The sequence below is a fragment of the Rana temporaria genome, chromosome 6 (genome assembly GCF_905171775.1).
Source record: "Rana temporaria chromosome 6, aRanTem1.1, whole genome shotgun sequence".
NCBI classification, from domain to species: domain Eukaryota; kingdom Metazoa; phylum Chordata; class Amphibia; order Anura; family Ranidae; genus Rana; species Rana temporaria.
The window spans coordinates 211,543,526-211,571,355 of NC_053494.1; the positions used below are offsets into that span (position 1 = coordinate 211,543,526).

General features: G+C 48.7%; 2 protein-coding genes across 3 annotated transcripts in view; one reads left to right on the forward strand and one right to left on the reverse strand.

Annotated features, from left to right (window-relative positions):
- LOC120944238 (C-X-C chemokine receptor type 2-like) overlaps positions 1-4,978 on the forward strand; it is a 36,359-nt gene extending 31,381 nt beyond the window's left edge. Inside the window, exon 2 of the mRNA XM_040358214.1 lies at positions 2,819-4,978. Coding sequence (XP_040214148.1) covers positions 2,834-3,895 — 1,062 coding nt within the window. The 5' untranslated portion in view covers positions 2,819-2,833 and the 3' untranslated portion in view covers positions 3,896-4,978. The remainder of the gene's footprint in view (positions 1-2,818) is intronic.
- Positions 4,979-20,891: 15,913 nt separating this feature from the next.
- Positions 20,892-27,830, reverse strand: part of SMARCAL1 (SWI/SNF related, matrix associated, actin dependent regulator of chromatin, subfamily a like 1) — a 94,709-nt gene continuing 87,770 nt past the window's right edge. For both annotated transcript variants that reach the window (XM_040358215.1, XM_040358216.1), the window contains exon 17: positions 20,892-21,182. In XM_040358215.1, the coding sequence (XP_040214149.1) occupies positions 21,015-21,182 (168 nt within the window). In that variant the 3' untranslated portion in view covers positions 20,892-21,014. The remainder of the gene's footprint in view (positions 21,183-27,830) is intronic.

A 27,830-nucleotide genomic window follows, 5' to 3' on the forward strand; every position in this document is an offset into this window, starting at 1 on the left:
TCTCCTCCCGGCCAAACAGGAAGTGAGTCCTGAGACCCGATTGGCTGGGAGTCCTAAGACTTCATGGCCAATCGGGTCTCAGGACCCCCTTACTGATTGGCCGGGAGGAGAAACAGGAAGACAATAGCGAATATTAATTTGTTATTGACACACAATTGGGTGGGCTCAGGGCGCAGTGCTTTGCGCCCCCCGAGCCCATCCCTTTTTTTAAGCCAATTAGAGCTTCAGGCTCTAATCATGTGCTTAAAAAAAAAAACATTGAAATTCATGCGTCTGGTGCCCTGCATGAAGATTAGGGGCTGGACGCATGTATTAGAGGGGCGGCGCCCCTTCTTCCCTTATGGACGGACCGCCACTGATGAGTTTTACTTCCTCTCTGTTTTCCTGCAAAGGTAAAGCATAATGGGCTACTATGCATTGCATAGTAGCCCATTATGTGTCACTTACCTAAAACTGAAGCCTGCAATGTCACCGCTGTCCTCTCTTCCACGAAGCATCCATCTTCCTTCTGGTTATCCGGCATTTGCGCACAGGAGCCGCCAGTCACGGCACGATCTCGTTTTCTAAAGGTTTCCAATCACAAAAAAATCATTTGGTGGAGGGTGGATTATGGCGTAGGGTTGTTTTTCAGGGGTTGGGCTTGGCCCCTTAGTTCCAGTGAAGGGAACTCTTAAGGCGTCAGCATACCAAGACATTTTGGACAATTTCATGTTCCCAACTTTGTGGGAACAGTTTGGGGACGGACCCTTCCTGTTCCAACATGACTGCACACCAGTGCACAAAGCAAGGTCTATAAAGACATGGATGAGCGAGTTTGGAGTGGAGGAATTTGACTGGCCTACACAGAGTCCTGACCTCAACCCGATAGAACACCTTTGGCATGAATTAGAGCGAAGACTGCGAGCCAGGCCTTCTCCTTCAATATCAAAGCCTGATCTGACAATTGCGCTTCTGGAAGAATGGTCAAACATTCCCATAGACACACTCCTAAACCTTGTGGACGGCCTTCCCAGAAGAGTTGAAGCTGTTATAGCTGCAAAGGGCGGACCAACTCAATATTGAACCCTACGGACTAAGACTGGGGTGCCATTAAAGTTCATGTGTGTGGAAAGGCAGGCGATTCTCCTCCCGCGACCTACAGTAGATGGGGGAAGTGCGGCGGGGTTGGTGGGCCGTCGGACGAGCAAGGGGCGACCAACTTGGGGGGGCGGGTGGTTTGTTTGCCTCCTTCCCCCCAAAATGGAGCACCAGCCGCCACTGCAGTGGACCAACACCAGCAGATGACATGGTGTGTGGAAAGGCAATACTTTTGGTAATATAGTTTCCATACTTACATCGGGCCAAGCTGGACCAATGCAACTATGCAAAATTTGCCATACGTGACATTCAGCGAGGCTTAAACACATTGCTCCACAGCCTCGGGAATTGCATAAACAAGCAGATTTCCTGTCATCTGTGATGTAACTTGCAATTGTGAAACACAAGGGTTAATTCTTATTAGTTTTCTTTGTATTCTGCAATTGCAGATCAATGAACTCCTCTACTCTAAACATGGTGACATTACCTTTCTAAACCGATTACGATTGTGGTTGTCCATTGACTTCTTCCAAGGCACAATCTCTCTTCTCTCTCTCTCTCTCTCTCTCTCTCTATATATATATATATATATATATATATATACACAAACCTGTATATACTGTATATCTATATATAATTTTTTTTTGGGGGGGGGGGGGTGGTTAGGATGTCCCTTTTTCTTTTTTTTTCTCTCTTCCTGGGCAGTCTCCTTAAAGAGGAGTTCCACCCAAATTTGGAACTTCCTCTTAACCCACTCCTCTCCCCCTTACATGCCACATTTGGCATGTAATTTTTTTGGGGGGGGGAGTGGGGGCTTCAGGAGGAGTGGGACTTCCTGTCCCACTTCCTCCTTCCGGGTAGACGATTAAGCCTAGGCGATTAAGCTTAATCACCTACAGGAAGGGGCTGCTGTAGGCGATCGCCCAGGACACGTGACAGGTCCTCGGCGATCGCCTGTCCAATCAGACGGCGCCTCGCCGGGCCGCTTGCGCATGCGCAGTGGGTGCCCGGCCGTGAAGCCGAAAGCTGTCACGGCCGGGTGCCCACACTGAGCATGAAGACGCCGGCCGGCGAGGGGGGGCGAGGAGCGGAGCCCCGTCCGGCGCGTCGCTGGAGCCATGGAGCAGGTAAGTGTCGGTTTATTAAAAGCCAGCAACTACACTTTTTGTAGCTGCTGACTTTTAATAAACGTACAAAATGGGTGGAAAACCCCTTTAATATGTGGAATCATATAACAAATGCAAAGGTTAAACATTCTTTAGAAATTACAAAAATAGGATGTAAATAAAAACTACAACTTATGAAATATCCCTGTAAAGCAAATGTTACATAGTTACATAGTTAGTCAGGTTAAAAATATAGACACAAGTCCATCCAGTTCAACCATAAAAATATATATATATTCCTCTAGACGTAAAGAGTGCCCCCTTGTCCTCAGTATTGACCAAAATGTGAATAACTCAACACCAAGTTCACTATATGGACCCCTTATATATTTGTACATGTTGATCATATCCCCCCTTAATCTCCTCTTATCAAGAGGTAATAAATTCAGTTCCTCTAATCTTTCCTCATAGCTGAGCTCCTCCATGCCTCTTATCAGTTTGGTTGCCCTTCTCTGCACTTTCTCCAGTTCCCGATATCCTTTTTGAGAACTGGTGCCCAAAACTGAACTGCATAGAATTTAGGACTATTCTATAAGATTTTCCTAATTTTATTGTCTTCTTATATCGTTGTGCAGGCTCGAAGGACAGACATGGCCAAGTCAAACATTTTCGACCTGGACTGGCTTGAAGACCTGTTTACAGATTCACCTACCCCCTATTACCCATCATTTGATGCAGCCCCTTGCAAGTCTCCGGAGAACGTGAACAAATATATATATGTTGTGATTTACTCCATAGTCTTTATTCTAAATGTAGTCGGCAACAGCCTTGTCATTTTAGTAATTTACCAGAACAAGTTGAAGAGGTCGTCCACGGATGTCTACCTCCTGAATCTTGCCATTGCCGACTTGCTGTTTGCTGTGACTCTGCCCTTTTGGGCGGCATACAAAGCCCATGAATGGATTTTTGGGATCGTCATGTGTAAACTTGTGTGTATATTACAGGAAGTCAACTTCTACAGCGGGATACTGCTGCTGGCTTGTATAAGTGTGGATCGGTACCTGGCTATTGTCCATGCCACAGAGGCCGTGACACAGAAGAGGCACTGGGTCAAGTACATTTCCATCTGTATCTGGATATTTTCCTTAGTTATAGCCCTTCCCACCATCTGGTTCAAGGCTGTGTTTTTGACCCCTAGAAATGGTTATGTCTGCCATGAGGACATTGGCGGTGAGAACACGTTCCGCTGGAAGATCATCATAAGAATTGGACGCCACTTGGCTGGATTCTTCATACCTCTGCTCATCATGCTTTTTTGCTATGGCTTTACCATCAAAACTCTTTTTCAGGCCAAAAACAACCAGAAACAACGAGCCATGAAGGTCATCCTGGCAGTAGTTTTAGCCTTTCTGATCTGCTGGCTTCCTTACAATATCACCGTTATAGTGGACTCGCTACTGAGGACAAACTATATCAATGAGACCTGCGAGTTCCGGAACAGGTTGGACGTGGCCCTCTCTGTGACCGAAATATTTGGTTACTCCCACAGCTGTATCAACCCAATTCTCTACGCCTTCATCGGACAGAAGTTCAGACAAAGCTTCCTCAGGATCTTGGCCAGCAAGGGTATCATCAGCAAGGAAATTGTGTCTCGCTACGGCCGGAGCTCCTCGGTCATGTCAACTTCTGGAAACACGTCCACCACAATCTAGCGGATTGAATGTAAAATCTGGGCAGTAGTTAAAGGGATGCAGTGAAGCCGTACAGATCCTGCAATCACCACTGCATTCCAAAAAGAGAACTTTAAAAGTAAACCAAAAGCCAAGTATTAAAAGAGAGAGAGGTGGGGTCTCCTTCCATCTTTGGGTCTCCATTGGGGCACTCTAAATCTGGTGGGTGGATCTCAGACTGACCCCAGACTGACTGTGACAACCAGGTCATTGCTGTGAGCTGAACATGTCCACTCCCATCTCTGGGTTGCATCCCTTATATATTTCTAAGGAAAGTCTGTTAGAAACCTAGTGACATGAGGACCATGACACCAATATTATGGTGTCACTGTCTCCTAGAGGAGTTTCCATCAGAATATATGACATGTGCCCTCCATAGAAGCGAAACAGAAAATTCTGCTTACAGCCAGGTCCTGGAGTGAAGATGGTACTAAAGGTAGAGATGGCGTTTGGTTCCTTCACTGATCATGGTTCAAAGTACACCTTTGCTCAGAATATGGACAGTAAAGTTAGGATTTTGTCAAATTGTAATTCTATTTGGGGAGGGGTTAAACCCTCTGTGCAGTATGCACACCTAACTCCTGCACTCCTGTGTATTAACCTTTTCCGACCCCTGAACCCTGTGCGTTACATGCTTCCAACCCCTGTACAGTATTTTGTGCATTATGCACTCCTGACCCCTGCACTCTGTGCATTATGCACTCCTGACCCCGGCATTCTGTATATTAGATACTCCTGGCCAGTGTACTGTATGTGTTACATGCTCCTGACCCCTGCATTCTGTGCATTATGCACTCCTGTCCCCTGCACTCTGTGCATACCCTTGACCAGGTTTGCCACCTACTCCGCCTTCCTTTAAGTGCCTAAAGATGCCCCAGGTCTCCCAGAACCCAACCTCCCAGAGACACCTAACTCTCCCACAACCCAGCCTCCCAGAGACACCGAACTCTCCCACAACCCGACCTACCAAGCACACCTAACTCTCCCACACCCTATCTCCCAGGGACACCCAACTCTCCCACAACTTGATCCCCCAGAGACACCCAACTCTCCCACAACTAGACCCCCCCCCCCCCAAAGACACCTAAATCTCCCACAACCCGACCTCCCAGAAACACCTAACTCTCCCACAACCCTATCTCCCAGGGACACCCAACTCTCCCACAACTAGACCCCCCCCCCAAAGACACCTAAATCTCCCACAACCCGACCTCTCAGAAACACCTAACTCTCCCCCCGCACTTAGCCCCCCACACTCGGCCCCTCTGAAGTTTATTTCCTATGATCATCAACTCCATCTGTTGGCCATAATGCAGAAAGTAATTTTTTTTTTTTTTCCCCATAGTTACACATTCAACTGTTTACAAATCATACAATACTTGGCATTAGCATTTTGTATAATGACAAGTGCACTTAAAAGAAAATAAAAAAGTTTATTCCTGGAGAGACCCCCAAAGATGTTCCTTTTTTTGCTGTTTTTGTAAAAAGTATAGTTTTTCAGTTTGCAATATTCTGTCTTCTTCTGCATTCAGTCCTTCCCATCTAATGCAAGCCATAGATCTAAGGCAGCCCTTCCCATCAACTTGGTACATTCAGCCTGCCCAATGCCCAGGCATGGTTCAGCAGGAACCGGCCAAGATTCGAACCGCCTAAGGCCGGTGCCTATCGTAGAATGCTGCGGAAGTCACGTGGCGGCCAACTGCGCATGCGCTATGCATTCCAAACGCAAGTGCGATGCGTTCCAATAGATTTACGACAGTACACACCAGCGAACCCGGCATTCAGGGCGACGTGGATTTAGAGGACGGCTCGCTCTGCTCGCTCGGCCTACTGGCTCTTTTTTTAACATCCTCCAATCCACGGGGATGTTAAGAAAAGAGCCTGGATGCCGACCGAGTTTTCACTGGTTTGTACTGTCGTGAATCCATTGGAATGCATCGCATTTGCGTTTGGAACGCATCGCGCATGCGCAGTTGGCCGCTACGTGACTTCCGGAGCATTCTACGATAGGCAGCAGAATGTGACAATACACCGGTATAAACCAAAGACATCTGTCACTGTTTACATACAGGAAGACAATGCAGAATGTGTAAGAATAGGGTAAAGCAATCTCCAAACCTTTTACTCTTCAGTGATTTATTGTGTAATAACGTGTACGGAGCAATGACCACAACGCATTCTCCCGCTGCAAGAAATCACATTTCAGCTTACACAAGTCAGATCGAGGAGACTTCTGATTGGATGTCATATTTCACTGCATTTTCGTTCTTTTTTTTTATTTCTTGCAAGCTATTTACAAATATTTTAGTTGTGTTTCAGATTTTTATGTGTTAAGCGTTACTTTGTACATTGTTAATAAATAAAAGTATTGCAAAGTTTACATTTAAGTGTTACTTTGTATATTTCATTGTAAATAAAAGTGTTGCAAATTTTGCACGCTGCACACCAATAAAAAGAGACTCTGGGGTTGATTTAGGCTGTATTCACACATGATCGCGGGCGGAATCGCACAATTTCAAAATGGCTGAAAATAGCCGGATACATTTACGATACTTCTAATGGCACCCCAATCCTGCCACGATTGTCAAAGTGTAGAAATGTCATCAGCACCGCAAGGATTCTTCAAAAGGGTCCAAAGTTTCGGACAGCGGCGGCCCCTCCATATGGGGCGCAGGGGTGCCGCCCCCCTAATCCATGCGCCCGGCCCCCAATTTACATGCAGGGTGCCGGACGCATGGATTCTAATGTTTTTTCCTTTCTCTTCGGAGGAGGACCAGGTTTGTTTTGCTTCACTTTTGTGTGCTCGCTTTTTTTAGGCACCGGGTTTTAAGTTTTGTGAGTCACCAGAATGCAGTGGCCATGTCTAGGTCGCACTCTATCATGTCAAACTAGAAGCTTTCAGAGAGGGCTTATACGCTTCTCTCACTGAGCGAGACTCCAAACTTGCCTATATGGACCAGTGGGAAAGGGACCCGAAACTCAACTTTGATCTGACTGAATGGCAGGACATCGCCTTTAATCTATCTAAAATCTCCATCAATACCACTCTTATAGAGGCCAACTACAAAACACTCCTACGATGGTACTTGGCCCCAACTAGGGTAGCTAAAAATGCATCCTTCTACCTCGCTGAATTGTTTTCGACGGTGCGGGCAGTTGGGGACGATGCAACATATTTGGTGGCAAGGCCCCCTTGTTACTAGGTTCTGGATAAGGATATTCAATTTACCGTATATACTCGAGTATAAGCTGAGTTTTTTAGCACATTTTTTTGTGCTGAAAATGCCCCCCTCGGCTTATACTCGAGTCACCAGTAATTTATCCAGTGATTTTGGGGTCGTAGGTCCCCTAGATCCGGAACTTGGCACACATGTAACCCCACTCTTCCTCTACAAGTGTGCAAAATCTGTTGTCTGGGGGACCTACAGCCAGGGAGCACCGATTTTTCAAAGCCGGGTACCCCTTCCATAGACTCCCATGTTAAACAGTAATTTCTCCGGTGATTTTGGGGTCGTAGGTCCCCTAGATCCGGAACTTGGCACACATGTAGCCCCATTTCTCCTCTACAAGTGTGCAAAGTTTGTTGTTTAGGGGACCTACAGCTGGGGAGTATTTTTCTAAGCTAAGCACCCCTTCCATAGACTCCCATGTTAAACATCAGTCTAGTCATGGACACAGTGAGGCATAGGCACAGTGGGGCATGGACACAGCGAGGCATAGGCACAGTAAGGCATGGACACAGCAAAGTTTGTTGGAGGACCTACGGCCGGGTAGCACCAATTTTTTAAAGACGAGCACCCCTTCCATAGACTCCCATGTTAAACAGTAATTTCTCTGGTGACTTTGGGGACCCAGTACCAGACAGGTCCCCTGGACCCGGAACTTGGCACACATGTAGCCCTATTTCTCCTCTAGAAGTGTGTCTGGGGGATCTGCGGCTGAGGAGCACCGATTTTTCAAAGCCAGGCACCCCTTCCATAGACTCCCATGTTAAATGTCAGTCTAGTCATGGACACAGTGAGGCATAGGCACAGTGAGGCATGGGCACAGTGAGGCATGGGCACAGTGAGGCATGCACATGGACACAGTGAGGCATGCAGATGGACACACTAGGCTTATACTCTAGTCAATAATTTTTCCCATTTTTTGGTGGTAAAATTAGGTGCCTCGGCTTATATTCGGGTCGGCTTATACTCGAGTATATACGGGAATAAACTCAATAACGGGGGTGAACATTCGTAGATCTCCAGAAGCCACTCTTTTTCACAAATTGCCAGGTGAGGTACCCAGAAAATCAAAAAAAATTTATCACATATATATATTTTTTTTAAAGATATTTTTATTAGGTTCAAGACAAACCAACAAACAGAAAGAAACATACAAAAAAAAACACCAGACAACCTGGTCATAAACGTTAGGCAATACACTCAAACATAGAAAAATAAACTGACATTAGTGCAAAATATAAAGTAGGCACAGTGGTAAAAGGATCGGGTATAATACCTGGATATAGCAAAAGCGGAGGTCCAGACATTAGAGATCCGTGAGGCACGGCCCTTCAATGGTCAAGCAAGCATAAGCACAAAGTAAAATCCCTTGCCCCCCCTCCCTGCTTGGCCAACCCCAACATAGCGAAAACGAAAACCCCCCTCCTTAAACTGAGGGAAAGCTGTACCGTGGCCTCGCCACTAACTGGTATGGGGGGTGTAGTGGAGTCCAGAGTGACTTCCGAGCAGCATTGTAGGGGTGAAAAGCATCACAGTCCAATAGCAGATGCAGTAGATTGCAGAGTAAACAACCGGCAGAAGTTGTAGGGGGATAGGCCTGTTAATAAGGAGGAAGTTCAGTCTATTAGGATTAAAGATGGCAGGGTAATAGGGCCAGATTCACAAAGGGGATACGACGGCGTATCTCCTGATACGCCGTCGTATCGCTGTTTCTATCTATGCGACTGATTCATAGAATCAGTTACGCATAGATATCCCTAAGATCCGACAGGTGTAATTGTTTTACACTGTCGGATCTTAGGATGCAGTACCGCGGCCGCCGCTGGGGGGAGTTCGCATCGTAAACCAGCGTCGGGTATGCAAATTAGGAGTTACGGCGATCCACGACAGATTTTCGCGTTCGCTAGTCTAGTTTCCCGTCGCAAATTTAGTCGTAGTTTTGGGTGCCCTAACTTTAGTCAGCAATCGTATTGCTGTCTAAAGTATGGCCGTCGTTCCTGCGTCGAAATTTAAAATTTAACGTCGTTTGCGTAACACGTCCGGGAATACGGAAGTACGCTACGCGCGTCGCCGTTCGAAAAAATGACATCACGGCACGCAAAGCACGACGGGAATTGCGAAACGGAGCATGCGCAGTAGGTCCGGCGCGGGAGCGCGCCTAATTTAAATGGCACACGCCCATTTGAATTGGCCCGCCTTGCGCCGGAGGCCGCCGGCGTAGTTTTCATCGCAAGTGCTTTGTGAATCAGGCACTTGCGATGAAAACTTGCGTCGGTGTAACGTATCTACGATAAGTTACGCCGCCGCGATTCTACGTGAATCTGGCCCATAGTTCTCAGGCCTATTGCAGGGAAGCGTACCATACCTTCATGAAAATCTGGATCAGACAGTGCAGTCAAGGCAAATTAGTTCTCCAAAATGTAAGGATGGACATATCCATAATCAGTTCAAGGCAAACATAGAGGAGAATGCAGGGGCCTAGGACCACAGATATTAGGCAGCCCTGTGCCTAGGAAAAGCTCTGTATCGATCATTGAGCGAGGCCATTGCCTCCTTGGGGTTCTTGTAAAAGTACGCTTTACCCTCATAAATGATGCGCAGCTTGGCGGGGAAAAGCATGAGGTAGGAGAGGCCCTCCGTACGCAGGCGGGCCTTCACTGCAGCAAAGGAGGTGCGTTGTCACTGAACATCTACTGAAAAATCGGGGTACACCGAGATGGTGTTGCCATTGTATTTAAGTGGACCCTTCTCCCGGGCCAGGCGCAGAATAGCAATTTTGTCTTGGAAGTTGAGGATCCTTGCTATAATTGATTGTGGTGGTGCTCCAGAAGGTGGGGGACGCGGAGGGGTGCGGTGGGCATGCTCAATGACATGTGAAAAGGATGGAGCGTCAGTCCCTAAAATGTCTCTCAGCCAATTATATAATAATTTTTCTGGGTGGGAGCCCTCCACCCTTTCAGGGAAACCAACGAAGCCTAGGTTGTTCCTCCTCGAACGATTTTCCAAATCGTCGATTTTGCCGCGGAGGGCCGCCATTTCCCCCGCTGTAACAGCTAAGGGGTGGACAACATCCTCAAGGGAGCTGATACGTTCTTCAGCCTCCCCAGCTCTGTCCCTTAAATTTTGCACATCTTGCTTCAGGAGAGAAAAGTCAATGCGGACTGATGCAATCTGTGCAGTGAGAGAGGCCTTGCAGTCCTGTATAGCATGCATGCATGATGGTGGCCAGGGTGAGCTCAGCAGGGGAATCAGGGCCTGAGCCATCCTCACTGCCTATGGGAAAGTCCTGAAACTGCAGGGGGTCTGGCTGTGCACCGTGGGGAGCAGGGGCAGATTCACTCACCAGAGCCTGTGATTTCTTGTGATGGGCACACTGGCAACAATTGATGGGCACAGTAGTGGCAATTGATAAGCACACAGGCAACAATTGATGGGCACACTGGCAGCAATTGATGGTTACAGTAGGGGCAATTGATGGGCACACTGGCAGCAATTGATGGGCACACTGGCAGCAATTTATGGCACAGTGGCGCAATTGATGGGCACAGTAATTGCGTTTGATGGGCACAGCGGGTGCAATTGATGTTATTTTTTTCCGGTTTGATTGCGCCAGCCGCCACTGTCCGACACCCTCTTTCCTGCTCACTTTTCTAATGAACAGAACTCACATTATTGTTTGGAGCAGTGTGCAGGGGGTGGGGGGAGCGTCAGACCGCTGGAGACTCGGGCAGCTGCGTTATAAGATAGCAGCGGTCTGACTCTCCAGCATGCTGGCAGCACCCTTTCTGCAGCATGTTGTATTTACCGTGTTTCCCCGAAAATAAGACCTAGCATTATTTTCCAGGAGGGCTGCAATATAAGCCCTACCCTGAAAATAAGCCCTTGTTTTAAAATGCTTGTAAAATCCTATAATCCACTCTATTTCTGGAGTATATAATGTACAATGTATGTGTTTCTGTAATATAATTTTGCCAAATACATTCAGTACGGTTCCCTCCCTGCAGTGCTCGGAGTGGGGAAAAGAGCTCCGGCGCGTCACGGAAGTACAGAGCGGCGCTATAATGAAGGTATTTGGCACGTTTATATTACAGAAACACACATTGTACCTTATATAATACTGTAATAGAGTAGATCATATGATTTTACAAGCATTTTAACTTGACTAACACTGGGGATTCCTGACAGGCAGGGAGGGAGAGGGGGAGAGAAGGCATCACATTACATGATAAGACCTACCCCGAAAATAAGCCCTACTGTGTCTTTTGTTGCCAAAATTAATATAAGACCCGGGCTTATTTTCGGGGTAAAAAAGTAAATTTTGTACATGCAATAAATAAAAACATTTCTGTAGGGTTTTAAGCTTGGGGCTCTCACAGGTTCTCTTTAGTCAGACATTCTGTACATGTTTATTTTCTTGTTGTCACCTATGTCACACAACTAGTTGGGTAACGCTCACCCGTTTCTTTCCTGCGAATTTCACAAAACCTCTCCACGTTGGTTACACAAATGTCACAAAACTTGTGGTCAAGGTTTCAAATAAGGAAGGATGCCGTATGACACATATAGATTTAGAAAGAGATTTCCTGCTGTATCTTCAATTAATCACTCGCCGTCCCGCTGTTAAACATACATGGTTGGACAAGCTCCTGCCCGAAGGTGGAAGGTCATTTTAAAATGGCCTCCCCTACGCAGTGCTTGTGCGCCCCCTCAAGTATGCACACGAGCACAGTCTGTGATTGCTGTGTAGTTTGGACACAGCAGTTAAAAACTGGCCCTGTACCACTTGATCGCTGTGACCAATCATAGTGATCACACTTGTAAAAAAAAAAAAACTGCCTTTTGCAGCCAGCATTCTGTATCTTCTCACACTCCAATCAGATGTCAGAGGGCTGTGGGTGCACCCCCCCCCCCCCCCAAAATCCATACCTGTCCTTATCCGAGCATGCAGCCCGGCAGGTCAGGAAAGGGAGGGGATGAGCTCTGCCCCTCCAGGCACCTTGCCCCCATATTGGCCGGTGTTTGTCGGGATCTGCAGGCGGGGGGGCTTATTGAAATCTGGAAGCCCCCAGATCTCGACCCCCCCTATGTGAATGTGTACCCCTACTCATTCACCTCAAAAAGCAGTGAAGTGTAAAAAAACAACAAAAATAAATAAACAAGAGCCGGTTTATGACAAGTCTCTCCTGGTGCCGTCTTCTTGTGCCATCTTCTTCCTCGCCGCCGGTTACCCGCTATAAGAAAAGCAAGCCGTGGCAAGCTTCTTCTGTGGCTGTCTTTCTCCGTTGTGTTGTTGCCCGCTGTCTGGCATCTCTTATATAGCCATGGGGCGTTGCCATCCGGTGACATCACAAGAGGCGGGATCTCAGGGTGATGTCATCGGATAGCTACGCCCCCCCATGGCTATATAAGAGATGCCAAACAGCGGGCGACAACACAATGGAGGAAGACAGCCACAGAAGAAGAGCAGCCTTTTCTTTTCATAGTGGGTAACCCGCGGCAAGGAAGAAGACAGCAGCAGGAGAAGATAGCACAAGAAGACAGCTCGGGGAGGAGACGGTGGTGAAGAAGACGGCGGTGGAAGGAGACGGCGGCAAGGACGAAGACAGCAGCGGGAGAAGATAGTACAAGAAGACACCTAGGACACTTCTGACACATTCTTGGGACCATTGTCATTTTCACAGTGAAAAGTGCTATAAAAAGGCACTGATTACTGTGAAAATGTCAGTGAAGGGGTTAACCACTAGGGGGCGCTAAAGGGGTTAAGTGTGCCCTGATTTGTGTTTCTTATTGTAGGGGGCGTGGCTGGACGTGTGACGTCACTGATCGTCGTTCCCTATGACAGGGAACAAACGATCAGTGACAAGCCACACAGAAGAACGGGGAAGGTTTGTTTACACACGCCTCTCCCCGTTCTTCAGCTCCTGTGACCCGATCGCGGGACACCGGCGGCGATCGGGTCCGTGGGCGCGATCACGGAGCTTCGGACCGGGTTGCGCGCATGCGACCCACGTTTGGGCACTTAAAGGGCAACGTACCTGTACGTGCCTGTGCCCAGCCGTGCCATTCTGCCGACGTATATCGGCGTTAGGCGATCCTCAAGTGGATAAAATGCAAATCAATTTATAACTTTTTTGAATTGTGTTTTTCTGAATATTTCTGTTGTTATTCTGGCTCTCATTGTTAAAATAAACCGACCATTTAAATCATTTTTGACTGATCATTTCTTTGTCAGTGGACAAACGTACAAAATCAAATACTTTTTTCCCCCCTCACTGTATACTGTGCTTTTGCAACGGGCATATTAGCATCTATAAAAGGGTTAACAATTATTAGGCTGCTTTCATACAGATCTGCAGGGGGCAGCAAAGGGCTCCTGCGACTGTCCTGCAGGTTAGCTGCCCTGAGCCATAGACTTATATTCCGGGATGCACTGATACGGATACCAAGCATTTGAGCGGGTATCGGTACTTGCCCAAATGCTCCCAATACGATACATTATGGTGCGATTTGCGTCAATATAAAATAAATGGGTGCAAATCGCACTGTAAAGAATTGCTTGCGATTTGAACAGAACTGCCGCGTGATTCCTGTCCGAATCGTATGGGATTTCCCCCACCACTCCTGTGTGTATAGAAAGGGATTAAAGCGCCATCTAGTGGGCAGTTTAAATATTTTTTTTGAACTTCCAGTACATGCAGAGGGCCATATTCTGAGTATAGTTAAAATGGAGTATCTCAGGATACTCCATCGTATCTCTCTTTTTTGGCCCGCGTATCTATGCGAGTGATTCTTAGAATCATTTTCGCATAGATACGCTTAAGATCCGACATGTGTAAGTCACTTACACTGTCGGATCTTAAATGTAATAACCCAGCCGGCCGCTAGGTGGCGTTTACGTTCAGGACTCATTTGTTTATGCAAATGAGCCTGATACGCCGATTCCCGAACGAATTCGCCTCGCGTAACCGTCACTAACGTCGTTTGCGTAAGCGTAAGGTTACCCCTGCTATATGCTATACCTTAAGCCAGTCCCACGTACGCCATGTTAAGTATGGCGTCGGGTCTGCGTCGTGTTTTCCCGTCGGGTACGTCGTTTCCCTAAGTCGTTCTTGAATACGACTTTACGTCAATGACGCACACGTCGGCGTCATTGACGTTTTACGCCGAGAACTGGAGCATGCGCACTGGGCTATTTTAAGCCCGCGCATGCGCAGTTCGTTCGAATCGGGGGCGCGCTTAATTTAAATACAAGCCGCCCCCTTGGATTTACGCGGGGATACGCCGGGCCAATTACACTCCGCCGCCCCAAACTACGGAGCAAGTGTTTGGGGAATACAGCACTTGTTCCTGTAGGTTGGGGCGGCTGAGTGTAAATGGCTTACGCGCCCCCCGCCTATAAAGTACAAGAATATGGCCCAGTATCTGGTAATATGCAAACTAATCTACATAGGTGTCCCAGTCCACCGATGGTAGCAAATCAGGGCGGCTGGAGTCGCTCACGGGGCTGGAGGAGATGTAGAGGCAGTCCATCTCCAAGCTGACATCACTTCCGCCCTATACCCAGGGCCGTCTTAATAGCATCATGGGCCCCTGGGCAAAGTAATGCTCTGGGGCCCCTACAATGATGACAGTGCAGGTAAACAGACATCAAGTAGGTAGGAGGCAGACTGCCTCCCCTGTGTATCTATCACTCTCAGTGCCATCATGGGGCCCCCAATTTCGGGGCAGCGTGGGCTCAAGGACCAGCTGCTTTGGGCAAAGTGCAGGGGCCCCCCAGGCAGCTGGGGCCCCTGAGCAGTGCCCAGGTGTGCCCTCTCATTAAGACAGCCCTGCCTATACCCACAGAGTCCTGGAACTTCTCCTCCAGCCCTGTGAGGACCTCCAGCGGTCCTAATTTGCTACCATCGGCGGACCAAGACACCAGATGTGTACTGTGAGTTCTAACATTTCTAAACTGTCCACTAGATGGCGCTTTAATCCCTTTCTATATACACACACAAGCAGTGGGAGGGAAATCGCATGCCATTCGGACAGGATTAGCACCGAATTCCTGTTCAAATTGCATGCGACTCTTTGCAGTGCGATTTGCGGCAGCTTTTTTTAGTATTGACTTACCGTATTTATCGGGCTATAACGCGCCCCGGCGTATAGCGCGCACCCCCGAACTTGAAGGAAGATTCCTGCAAAAAAAAACAAAAAAATACTTACAGTTTGGATGCCCCTTGTCGATGTCTTGCCCGTCGTCCATCGCGTCCTGCCCGTCGTCCAGCGGCGTCCTTCTTCGGCCATTCCCGCTCGATCCCCGCGCTGTGTTCGAATCACTGTGCCGACATATATACCGAGCGGAGTACACTCGGGTATAGTCGGGCGGGCTCAGCTCCTCTCGCGTAAACGACGTACAGGACACACACGACGTGACCGCGAGAGGAGCCGAGCCTGCCCGACTATACCCGAGTGTACTGCGCTCGGTATATGTCGGCGCAGTGGTTCGAACAAAGCGCGGGAAGCGGGTATCGGCGTATATCGCGCACCCACGATTTTGCCCTGATATTCAGGGTAAAAAAGTGCGCGGTATACGCCGATAAATATGGTAAATCACAAACGCAGAGTATCAGTACTCATACGCCAATGGAAAAAAATGGTATTGGTGCAACCCTACTTCTATTATGTCCTGTGGGTGTGGTGCGCTTTCAGAAAGTGCGTCACACCCGCAAGGTAAAATAGAAGTACAGGGCAAAGCGCAGCTGATCCGCAGGCGCATCGCGCACCAGTGTGAAACCAGCTTTATAGGGGACTCAGGACAATAAGGGCTCATTTACATTTGAGGTTTGGGGGGCAGTAAAGCCCTATAGTTGAGATGTGTTTTTACACCCAACACCACTGGTGTAGCATCAGGAGTCGCCCCATGCTTCAGGGGGCCCATGCGGGCCTCCCTGCCACATTCTGTTTTACATTTGGACAGGAGGGGCAGGGGGGTGATGGCATATACAGGAACCGAGGCTCTCCGTTTTCCTCCTGCAACCGCTGAAAGCCACCTTCTGCTCCTCTCCCTCCTGCCGACATTCAGCGGCTGCAGGAGGAAAATGTTTCTTATGCTATTCAAAATAAAAAACATGAAATTTGGAATTTCATTTCATTGTGGCCCCGCGACCGGTTACCAAATCCCCTAAGTGGCCCACGCTCTCCAAAAGTTAGAGCACCCCTGCACAAGAAGCTGAAAATCTCTGTAGTGTACACCACTACTCCTGCACTAGTTCCCGAGTCCCGTGCTGAGTGGCCACCCTGCTGCATTGTGAAAACAGGAGGTCACGTGCTCAGCTAGGGCACCATGTGCTAGCTATGGGGCACTTAAGGATATTTACTGCTACAGGGCAGCCCTTCTATGCAGAATCACGTGTATGTATGTATATATATATATATATATATATATATATATAATATTATATTAGATATATAAATATATATAATATATATATATATCAATTTCCCACATTTGTGGCTTTTTAAATCACAATTAGTGTCTGTTTATAAATTATCAATGAGTTTGTTAGCTCTCACATGGATGCACTAAGCAGGCTAGACACTGAGCCATGAGGGGGTAGAAAAGAACAGTCAAAAGACCTGCGTAACAAGGTAACGGAACTTTACAAAGATGGAAAAGGATATAAAATGATACCCAAAGCCTTGAATATGCCAGTCAGTACTGTTTAATCCCTTATTAACCACTTAAAGCGGTTGTAAACCCAATATGATGACTTTTCTTCCTATGGACAATTGCAGGTTTTATAATTATTTGCGTTAGAAGAATGACTCCTTACCTGCTTGCCTTGCGAGTTATAGGTATATTTGTGGCCAATGACGTAGCCCGCGCATGCGCTATATGTCGAGATTTTCCGGCTAGCGGAGACCCGGCCGGATTAATGCAGTGTATAGGAAGGGGCTGCGTCATTTCCTCTTGTCGACGTCAGCCTCGACATCATGTGATGCTTCCAAGTAAGCGAGCAACAGGAGGCTCTGATTCGCCCGATGTTTGTTTCCGTAGTAACCGGAAACTAAAAAGAGGCTTGGATACGGCTATCAGTGCGCATGCATGGAATTACAAAGAGGAAAATTCAATGCGGGCGGAAGTATATTAGAATACAGACACTGAAGACCACAGTTGATATGGCGACGGCTGTTACAGAGCAGCAGTGTTTCTAATATAGAGTGTTTTTACAGTAAGAATGATTTTTGGGCTTACTCTTAGTGCCCATTTTATTCAAAATAAATACTTAGATTGTTATATTGGTTAAATCATTTTTCTTTTGGTGAGTTTACAACCGCTTTAAGGACCGGACCAATATGCTGCTACATGACCCAAGGGGTTTTTACAATTCGGCACTATGTCGCTTTAACAGACAATTGCGCGGTCGTGCGACGTGGCTCCAAACAAAATTGGCGTCCTTTTTTCCCCACAAATAGAGTTTTCTTTTGGTGGTATTTGATCACCTCTGCGGTTTTAATTTTTTGCGCTATAAACAAAAATAGAGCGACAATTTTGAAAAAAAATTCAATATTTTTTACTTTTTGCTGTAATAAATATCCCCCAAAAATATATATAAAAATGTTTTTTTTCCTCAGTTTAGGCCGATACGTATTCTTCTACCTATTTTTGGTAAAAAAAAAAAATCGCAATAAGCGTTTATCGGTTGGTTTGCGCTAAATTTATAACGTTTACACAATAGGGGATATTTTTATTATTTTTTTTTTTTTTACTACTAATGGCGGCGATCAGCGATTTTTTTTGTGACTGCGACATTATGGCGGACACTTCGGACAATTTTGACACATTTTTGGGACCATTGTCATTTTCACAGCAAAAAATGCATTTAAATTGCATTGTTTATTGTGAAAATGACAGTTGCAGTTTGGGAGTTAACCACAGGGGGCGCTGTAGGAGTTAGGGTTCACCTAGTGTGTGTTTACAACTGTAGGGGGGTGTGGCTGTAGGACTGACGTCATCGATCGAGTCTCCCTATAAAAGGGATCACTCGATCGATGCAGCCGCCACAGTGAAGCACGGGGAAGCCGTGTTTACATACGGCTCTCCCCGTTCTTCAGCTCCGGGGAGCGATCGCGACGGAGCGGCTATAAATGAATAGCCGCGCCGTCGTCCCGGATCGCTCCCTGCGGGAATCCGACCGCCACATGTAGCGGGGGGGGGGGGGGGGGGGGGGTCGGACCACCGACCCACGTCTAGGCAGGGACGTGCGGCGGTCTGGAAGAGGTTAAGAAGTGGAAAACTCTGGGCTCTTTTGATACCAAGCCAAAGTCAGGTAGACCTAGAAAGATTGCAGCCACAACTGGCGGAAGAATTGCTCAGGATACAAAGAAAAAAACCCACAGGTAACCTCAGGAATATACAGGCTGCTCCCCAAAAAGATGGTGTGGTTGTTTTAGTAGCACAATTCAACGATACTTGAACAAAAAAGAGCTTCATGGTTGAGCTGCCAGAAGGAAGCCTTTACTGCGCCAATGCCACAAACAAGCCAATGAAGCATGGCAGGGTGTTGTTGGGCATATTGTAACCAGGCTTTTTTGTGGCACTTGTACAGTAAAGGCTTCTTTCTGGCAACTTGACCATGTAGCTCATTTTTGATCAAGTATCATCGTATTGTGCTCCTTAAAAACAATCACACCATATTTTTCCAGAGCAGCCTGTATTTCTCCTGAGGTAACCTGTGGGGGTTTTTCTTTGTATCCCTAACAGTTCCTGAGATCCCCAAAATTTCCACTTCTTATTAAGTGATTGAACAGTACTGACTGGCATATTCAAAGCTTTTGATATATTTTTATATCCTTTTCCATCTTATTAAAGTTTCATTACCTTATTACGCAGGTCTCTTGACAGTTCTTTAATACCAGACACTTACCCCCCTTCCTGCCCAAGCCAATTTTCAGCTTTAAACGCTGACGCTGTTTAAATGACAATTGCGCGGTCATGTTACACTGTACCCAAACAGAATTTTTATCATTTTGTTCCCACAAATAGAGATTTCCTTTGAAAAAAAAAATGTAAAAATTATTTTGAATTTTTTTAAAAAAAAAATATATATATATTTAGAATTTTGTTGAAAAAAAAAAAGTTTTTCTTTTGTTTCCGTTATAAAATTTTGTAAATAAGTAAGTTTTCGCCTTTACTGATGGGCACTGATAAGGTGGCACCGATGAGGTGGCACAGACTATGGGCACTGGTAGGCGGCATTGATGGGCACTGGTAGGCGGCACTGATATGCAGCACTGATGGGCATTAATAGGTGGCACGGATAGGCGACACTGATGGGCACTTAAAGGCTGCACTGATGGGTACTTATGAGTGGCACTGATAGGCGTCACTGCTGAGCACTGATACGAGTCACTGATAGATGCCACTGATAGGCATCCCTTGTGGCACTGGCAGGCATTGTGGGTGGGCACTGATTGGCATTTCCCTGGTGGTCTAGGTGGCATACCTGATGGTCCAGTGGGGTGGCCATCCCTGGTGGTCCATTCCGACATCCTGGTGGTCCTGGGCGGACATCCGAGGGGGGGCTGCGCTGATAAACAATCAGAACAGACCCCCCCTGCCGATCAACGGCTCTTCCTGTTTACATCATGATCAGCCGTGATTGGACACGGCTGATCACGTGGTAAAGAAAATATTGGCCTAAAATGATAAAATTTTTTGACATTTTTTTTTTTCAAATTTTATTTTTGGATATGTATTATAGCAAAAAGTAAAAAATATTGTTTTTTTTTTTTCAAAATTGTCGCTCTTGTTTTGTTAATAGTGCAAACAATCAAAAAAGCAGAGGTGATCAAATATCACCAAAAGAAAGCTCTATTTGTGGGGGAAAAAAAACGTAAATTTTATTTGGGTACAGCATCGCATGCCCGCGCAATTTTCAGTTAAAGCCACGCAGTGTTGTAGTGCAAAAAATGTCCTGGTCATTAAGGGGCAGATTCTCGTAGAATGGCGTAACTTAGGGCGGGCGTAACGTATCTCATTTACGTTACGCCGCCGCAAGTTTTTCAGGCAAGTGCTTTATTCACAAAGAACTTGCCTGTAAAGTTGCGGCGGCGTAGCGTAAATCACCCAGGGCAAGCCCCCCTAATTCAAATTAGGCGGGTAGGGGGCGTGTAGCATTTAAATTAAGCGCGTTCCCGCGCCGAACGTACGGCGCATGCGCCGTCCGTAAAATATCCCAGGGTGCATTGCTCCAAATGACGTCGCAAGGACGTCATTGGTTTCGACGTGAACGTAAATGGCGTCCAGCCCCATTCACGGACGACTTACGCAAACGACGTAAATTTATAAATTTCGACGCGGGAACGACGGCCATACTTAACATTGGTTGCGCCTCATATACCCAGGGGCAACTTTACGCCGGGAAAAGCCTAACGTAAATGTCATAACTTTACTGCGTACGTTCGGGAATTCGCGTATCTAGCTAATTTGCATACTCGACGGGGAAAACGACGGAGGCGACACCTAGCGGACAATAAAAAAAATTGCATTTAAGATCTAATGGATATCTATGAGTAACTGATTCAAAGAATCAGTCGCATAGATACGACGGCCCAGATTAGGACTTACGACGGCGTACATGGCGCTGCGCCGTCGTAAGCCCTTTGAGAATCTGGGCCCAAGGGCGGGTACGTTTTCCGGAGGTCAAGCGGTTAAAAAATCTCATTAGTATGTTGATAAGGACAAAAGAAAGAAGCAGGGAAGGTGAAATATAAGCGGAGGAAACTTCAGCTTTAATTCAGACATATTAGAAAAATATTCTACAATATAAAACGTTCTTCTTACAAACAATACTGTACAGGAATATTACAGCTCAACTCGGACGGGATCAGAAGTCACCTTCAATCTTCCTTTTCTTGGGCGCATTTTCACACTGGCCTTCCGAATCCACTTCCTCACACGCCTCCAATAAGAGCGACTCGTCCAAATCGTCCGTCCCTACGTCCTGCGAGAAAGAGCGCTGGAACAGGTCGTAGATGGTCTGCTGCTTCGGGTCCTGTGCAAGAGAAAATAAATCTCTGATAAGTTCTATGGGCCAGATTCTCAAAGAATGACGTTACGCAGCGTCGGCGTAACGTAACCCATTTACGTTACACCGCCGCAAGTTTACAGCGTAAGTGCCTGATTCACAAAGCTCTTACCTGTAAACTTGCGGCGGTGTAACGTAAATGCGCTCGGCGCAAGCCCGCCTAATTCAAATGGGGCGGGCACCATTTAAATTAGGCGCGTTTCCGCCGAACGTACTGCGCATGCTCCGTCGGGAAAATTACTGACATGCATTGCGCTAAATGACGTCGCACGGACGTCATTTGCTTAGACGTTAACGTTAATGGCGTCCAGCGCCATACACGGACGACTTACGCAAACAACGTAATTTTCAAATTTCGACGCGGGAACGACGGCCATACTTAACATTGGCTAGTCCACCTAAAGGGCAGCCTTAGTTTCACGCGGCACATCGCGACGTAAAGTTAGAGCGACGGGTAACGCGGACGTTCGTGAATCGGCGTAACTAGTGATTTGCATATTCTACGCCGACCGCTATGGAAACGCCACCTAGCGGCCGGCCTAGAATTGCATCCTAAGACCTGACGGTGTAAGTCAATTACACCTGTCGGATCTTAGGGCTATCTATGCGGAGCTGATTCTATGAATCAGCCGCATAGATACGACAAGCGTATCTCAGAGATACGACGGCGTATCAGGAGATACGCCGTCGTATCTCTGCTGTGAATCTGGCCCTATCTTCTCAATGTTCTCCTTTTTTTTCCTGGAATTTGGGCAAAGCAACAGGTCCACCTTAAATCCCAACACAACTTTACCCCCCATCCAGCCCCCCCGCTCCCCTTTATGCTTTGACCCCAGACTGGAAGGATGAGGATCAACCTAAACCCCAAGCCCATGAGGAGGGACTTTGGCACCATAGACTCACAGAAGTGGGTTAAATGAAGGTAAGAGTTATTCAACCTGGAGGAATAGTGACACCCAGGCCCGTCGGAACCCGACAGGCAAAGCAAGCATTTGCCTTGGGCCCCGAGCTGGCCAGGGGCCCCAGCAGGGAAGGCCCTTGCCGCACCGCTGCTTCCTCCTGCAGTCCGGTCGGCCGTGTACCATAACCGCGCGGTGCAGGAGAATCAGGTTCCTGTTCCCAGCCGGACTGACAGGAAGTGCACACACTGAGTGTTCACTTCCTTTCAGTCCGGCCCTGGGAACAGCAAACTGAATCTCCTGTTCCGCGCGGTAATGTTACACGGCCGACCGGACTGCAGGAGGATGCAGCAAGGGCCCTCCCTGCTGGGGCCCCTGTGCGGACACCAACATCTGCCGGCGTGTGCGTGGTGCGAGGATAGAGCTAAGTCGCCAACCCCCTCCCCCCCCCTTCTCAACTTAAAAACTGAAATGTCACTTTTTTTTTGCCTGGGGCCCCCAAATGTCTTCAAACGGCCCTGGTGACACCTAGTGATGGAGAAGAAGCAATACACCAGAGATAAGGTGAGTAATGCAGAAAAAAAAGGTTTCAGGCTTCAGCTGCGATAATTTCATGCGCGTGGGAGTGGCCGGTCACAGCACATGGCTCTTAAAGCGGAGGTTCACCCTAATTTTCAACTAAACGTTAAACACACGGGCTGAGTGTCATATTGAAAGTTTGCCGTTTAAAAAAATTTAAATCAATTCCATACCTTGTTTCTCTGAGCTAAACCAGGCACTTCCTGGTTTAGCTCTCGCGGGAGTGGGCGTGTCGCTTTGTCTGCGATCGCCCCAGTGATTCCTAGGAGTCCAGCATGACGCTGCCCAGGAGACGATGCTCTAGCCCACCACAGGCACTCTCGCGTATGTCGTCACAACGGGGCGTGTCCTTTTCAGGACGCCGGCCATTGTGATGGCAACTGTGCAGTGTTGACGGCGCCGCTCGCCGTCAACACTGCACATGCGCGGGATAGAGCGGTGAATGCTGGGACATCAGCATTTACCACATCCCGGAAGGATTCTTTGTGGGCTTCACAGTGCCCACAAGCAAGATGGACCCGCTCAGGAAAGAATTTTATAAATTACTTTTTACTGCAGAATGACAAGGCGGAGGGCTAGTAAAATCGGACATGTGAGTAAACTATTAATGATATACCAAGCGACAGATGCACATAAAAAAAAAAAAAAAAAAACACGAAATCCCGCGGAACCCCCGCTATAAGAAAGGGCCTGGGCGGCCGTTTCTTCACAGGACATGTGCCGATGATGTAATCGACGGGGTCTACAGTAAATATCTCCTAAACGGTGCAAGTTAAAGAGATATTTACAGTACCTATAGATAAGCCTTATTATAGGCTTACCTGTGGATACAAACAAATCGGGGAAGTTTATAAAAGAATCAATGTTGATTGGGAGAGTGAAGTTCCATGTTAAACAGATCCCCCTATATAAGTTGTACCTGTTTATCTGCTGCACTCTCTCCCCTACAGCCTCCTAAAGCACATATTTTCACAGCATTTCTGAGCTCTAGATGGCAGGGGGTAGGGATCTGATGCCACACACTGCACAGCATAGGGTAGAGACCCAAGTGTAATCTGAGACCTGAGCGGAAGCAATGGAACACCCCCCTCCCCCTCTGCTACTTAGTCTCATAAAAGAAACATGCACAGCCGAGGCTGTCAATCACATGCTGTGTGCATGAGGAGGGGGCAAGGCCACCCCCAGGGATTCTGTGGTGTGGCCATAACCTTTGACTCATGCAGATAGCAGAGGGAGGAGAGAGCAGATAGGATCCACACTTGGGGGCAGATTCACATACAATTGGACAGGCGCAGCGTATCAGAGATACGCTACGCCGCCGTATCTTACCTGGCTTAAATTCGAATCCAGGAAGAATTTGCGCCGTAAGTTACGGCGGCGTAGTGTTTTTCTGGCGGAGTATTTATAATTGGGCGGGTTGGGGGCGGGTTTCATTTAAATGAAGCGCGTCCCCGCGCCAAATGAAAAAAGGATTTTTGTACTCACCGTAAAATCCATTTCTCTGAGTTCATAGACGGACACAGCATCCTTTGACCTTCGGGTTATGTTCTTCCTACCAGGAGATTTTAGGCAGAATTTCCACAGCACTCAAGGTGTTAAAACTTTCCCTCATGCCGCTCCTCCCAGGGGGCGTGGCTCCCCCAGGCATAACCCACACCCTGCTCCAGCAGCTTCAGTTCGTAACAAGCAGTACAAACCAAGGAGGGGTGGGTGCTGTGTCCGTCTATGAACTCAGAGAAATGGATTTTACGGTGAGTACAAAAATCCTTTTTTCTCTTTCGTTCATAGACGGACACAGCATCCTTTGACCTTCGGGACGTCCCCAAGCAGTGTCAAAAAACGAGGGGTGGGAAAAATAACACAGCAAACAACAGGTTACACCCCAAACAAAACCGGAGTTACTCAACGGAGGAACTCCAACCTTAAACTGCCGCCTGTAACACCCTGCGGCCGAATGAGGCATCAGAAGATGCACTCACATCCACCTTATAAAACTTTGAGAAAGTGTGGACCGACGACCAGGTCGCAGCCTTACACACCTGTAACACAGAGGCTTGGTGTCGGAAAGCCCAGGAGGCTCCAATCGCCCTGGTCGAATGCGCCGTGACCCAAAAGGGAGGCGCCCGCCCCTTCAGGGCGTAGGCCTGAAGCACAACCTGTCGGATCCACCTGGAAATGGTGGCCGACGAGACTGCCAGGCCCTTACTGGGACCGGACACAGACACGAACAGCGAGTCCGACTTCCGGAACGGAGCTGTCGCCGACAAGTAAACTCGAAGGGCCCGAAACACATCTAGAGAATGTAAAACGGCTTCCTTCGGGTTCTTCGGCTGAGGACATAATGATGGAACAACAATGTCCTCGTTAATGTGAAAGGCCGAAACGACCTTCGGAAGAAAAGAAGGTCGCGGGCGCAGCACCGCCTTATCCTGATGGATGACCAAGTAGGGGGCCTTGCAAGACAAGGCCGCCAGTTCAGACACTCGTCTGATAGAGGTAATAGCTACCAGAAAGACCACCTTCTGCGACAAAGTCAGCAAGGGGATCTCCCGAATGTCCTCAAAGGGGGCACGCTGAAGCGCCGAGAGGACCAAGTTCAAGTCCCAAGAAGGTAGCGGAGGGCGCACCGGGGGGGCCACATGCCGGACCCCCTGCACAAACGTGCGAACCAAAGAGTGCGCTGCCACGGGACGCTGAAAATAAACAGCCAGAGCAGAAATCTGACTCTTGATCGTGCTCAAGGCAAGAGCCTGGTCCACTCCCCGCTGTAGGAACAGCAGGATCCGGGACACCACGTAAGTACGGGGGTGCCACTTCATCTCCTCACACATAGAGATGTATGCTTTCCATGTACGATGATAAATTTTTCGAGAAGTGGACTTCCGTGCACGCATCATGGTAGAGATTACCGGGCCCGACAGGCCCCGGTCCTTCAGTACCTGGTTCTCAACAGCCACGCCGTTAAAGCCAGTGACCGTAAAGCAGGATGGAAGATCGGGCCCTGAGACAGGAGATCTTCCCTCAGAGGGAGGCGCCAGGGGGCGTCTGCCACCAGACGTACCAGGTCCGCGTACCAAGAGCGACGCGGCCAATCTGGGGCGATCAGGATCGTTGGAATCCCTTCGGCTTCCACCCTGCGCAGCAGGCGGGGTAGGAGCCTTAGAGGAGGGAAGGCGTAAATCAGGTGATATTGACCCCAGGGAGCCACTAACGCGTCTGACGCGTCTGCCCAGGGGTCCCTTGACCTGGCCACAAACCGTGGTACCTTCCGATTGAGACGGGACGCCAGAAGGTCCACGTCTGGAGTGCCCCATTTTTGGCACAGGATCTGAAAAACCTCCGGGTGGAGAGACCACTCCCCTTGATCCAGAGTCGTGCGACTTAGGAAGTCGGCTTGCCAATTCAGAACTCCCGGAATGTATACCGCTGACAGGGCCGGAACGGACCTTTCGGCCCACCGAAGTATGTGAGCGACCTCCGTCGCCGCGGCCGAGCTCCTTGTGCCGCCCTGATGATTGACGTACGCCACGGCCGTGGCGTTGTCGGACTGGATCCTGACAGGACGGCCCTGCAGCTCCAGGGACCACCTGACAAGGCACAGCTTGATCGCTCGGAGCTCCAGGATATTGATCGGCAGGCGGGACTCCTCCTGAGTCCAGCGCCCCTGGGCTGACTGGGTGCCCCAGACGCCCCCCCAGCCGAAGAGGCTGGCATCCGTCGTGACCACTGTCCAGCGGCACGGAAGAAAAGACTTCCCGGACCGAAGCACCGGAGACGTCAGCCACCATGCCAGGGAAGACTTGGCCAGATGGCTCAACCGAATCTGGCGATCCAGAGAAGATGGGACCCTGTCCCATCGTGACAGAACCTCCTTCTGTAGTACCCTGGTGTGGAATTGGGCATACGGAACCGCCTCGAAGGAGGCCACCATCAGACCCAGAACCCGCATGCAGAAACGAAGAGACGACCACTTCTGGGTCGACAACTGTCTCACTGCAGATTGCAGGGTCCGCAGTTTTTCCGATGGGAGGAACACTTTTGCCTCCCCCGAATCCAAAACCAGCCCCAGGTGTTCCAGCCTCTGGGACGGAACCAACACTGATTTTTTGAGATTCAGAAGCCAGCCGAACTCCTGCAGAGTCCGACACGTGATGGACACGTCCTCCTCTAACTCTGAGCTTGAAGAAGCTCTCAGGAGAAGGTCGTCCAGGTATCCCACGATAGCGATCCCTCGCTGCCTTAGCAAGGCCAGGATCGGGGCGAGCACCTTGGTGAACACCCGTGGTGCCGACGCCAGCCCGAACGGGAGGGCCACGAATTGATAGTGGTCCTCCCCGATCGCAAAACGCAGATATCTTTGGTGGCTTGTGCAAACGGGGACATGCAGGTATGCGTCCATGATGTCCAAGGACGCCATGAAGTCCCCCTGGTGGAGGGCCGCTATGATAGAACGGACCGACTCCATCCTGAATCGCTGCACCTTGACAAAGGAGTTGAGGGCCTTTAGGTCCAGGACAGGGCGAACCCCTCCCTTCTTGGGAACCACGAACAGATTGGAGTAGAACCCCCGAAACCGTTCCAGCGAGGGAACCGGCACAACCACCCCTCTGTCCAGAAGATCCTGGACAGCCCCGGATAGGGCTAGCCGCCGATCCTGAGGAAGCTGGAGGTTGGATGGAAAAAATCTGTTTGGGGGACAAGAGAGGAACTCTATCTTGTACCCCGAGGCGACCACCTCGCAAACCCAACGGTCGGTCAGAAGAGAGTTCCACCGATCCGCGAAGTCGTGAAGCCGTCCCCCCACCCGAGACCCGGGCGGGGGCAGACCTTCATGCGGAAGCAGGCTTGTCCGCAGGCTTGTTTGGTTTGTTAAACCAGGGGCGCTTACGCCCGGCAGCAGGGGCTTTTGCCCCTTGCGGACCTTTTCCAGCCGCGCTGGGCGCACGAAAAAACCGCTTAGGGGTAGTAAAAGTAGGACCTTGCTTGCGGCGAGGTTCCTTACCCTTCCCCGACTGAGGGAGCAAGTTGCTCTTACCTCCAGTGGCATCCTTAATGATGTCATCCAGGGATGCCCCAAAGAGCCGTCCGCCCTTAAAGGGCAAATCCACCAAGGCCTTTTTTGAGGACTGGTCAGCCG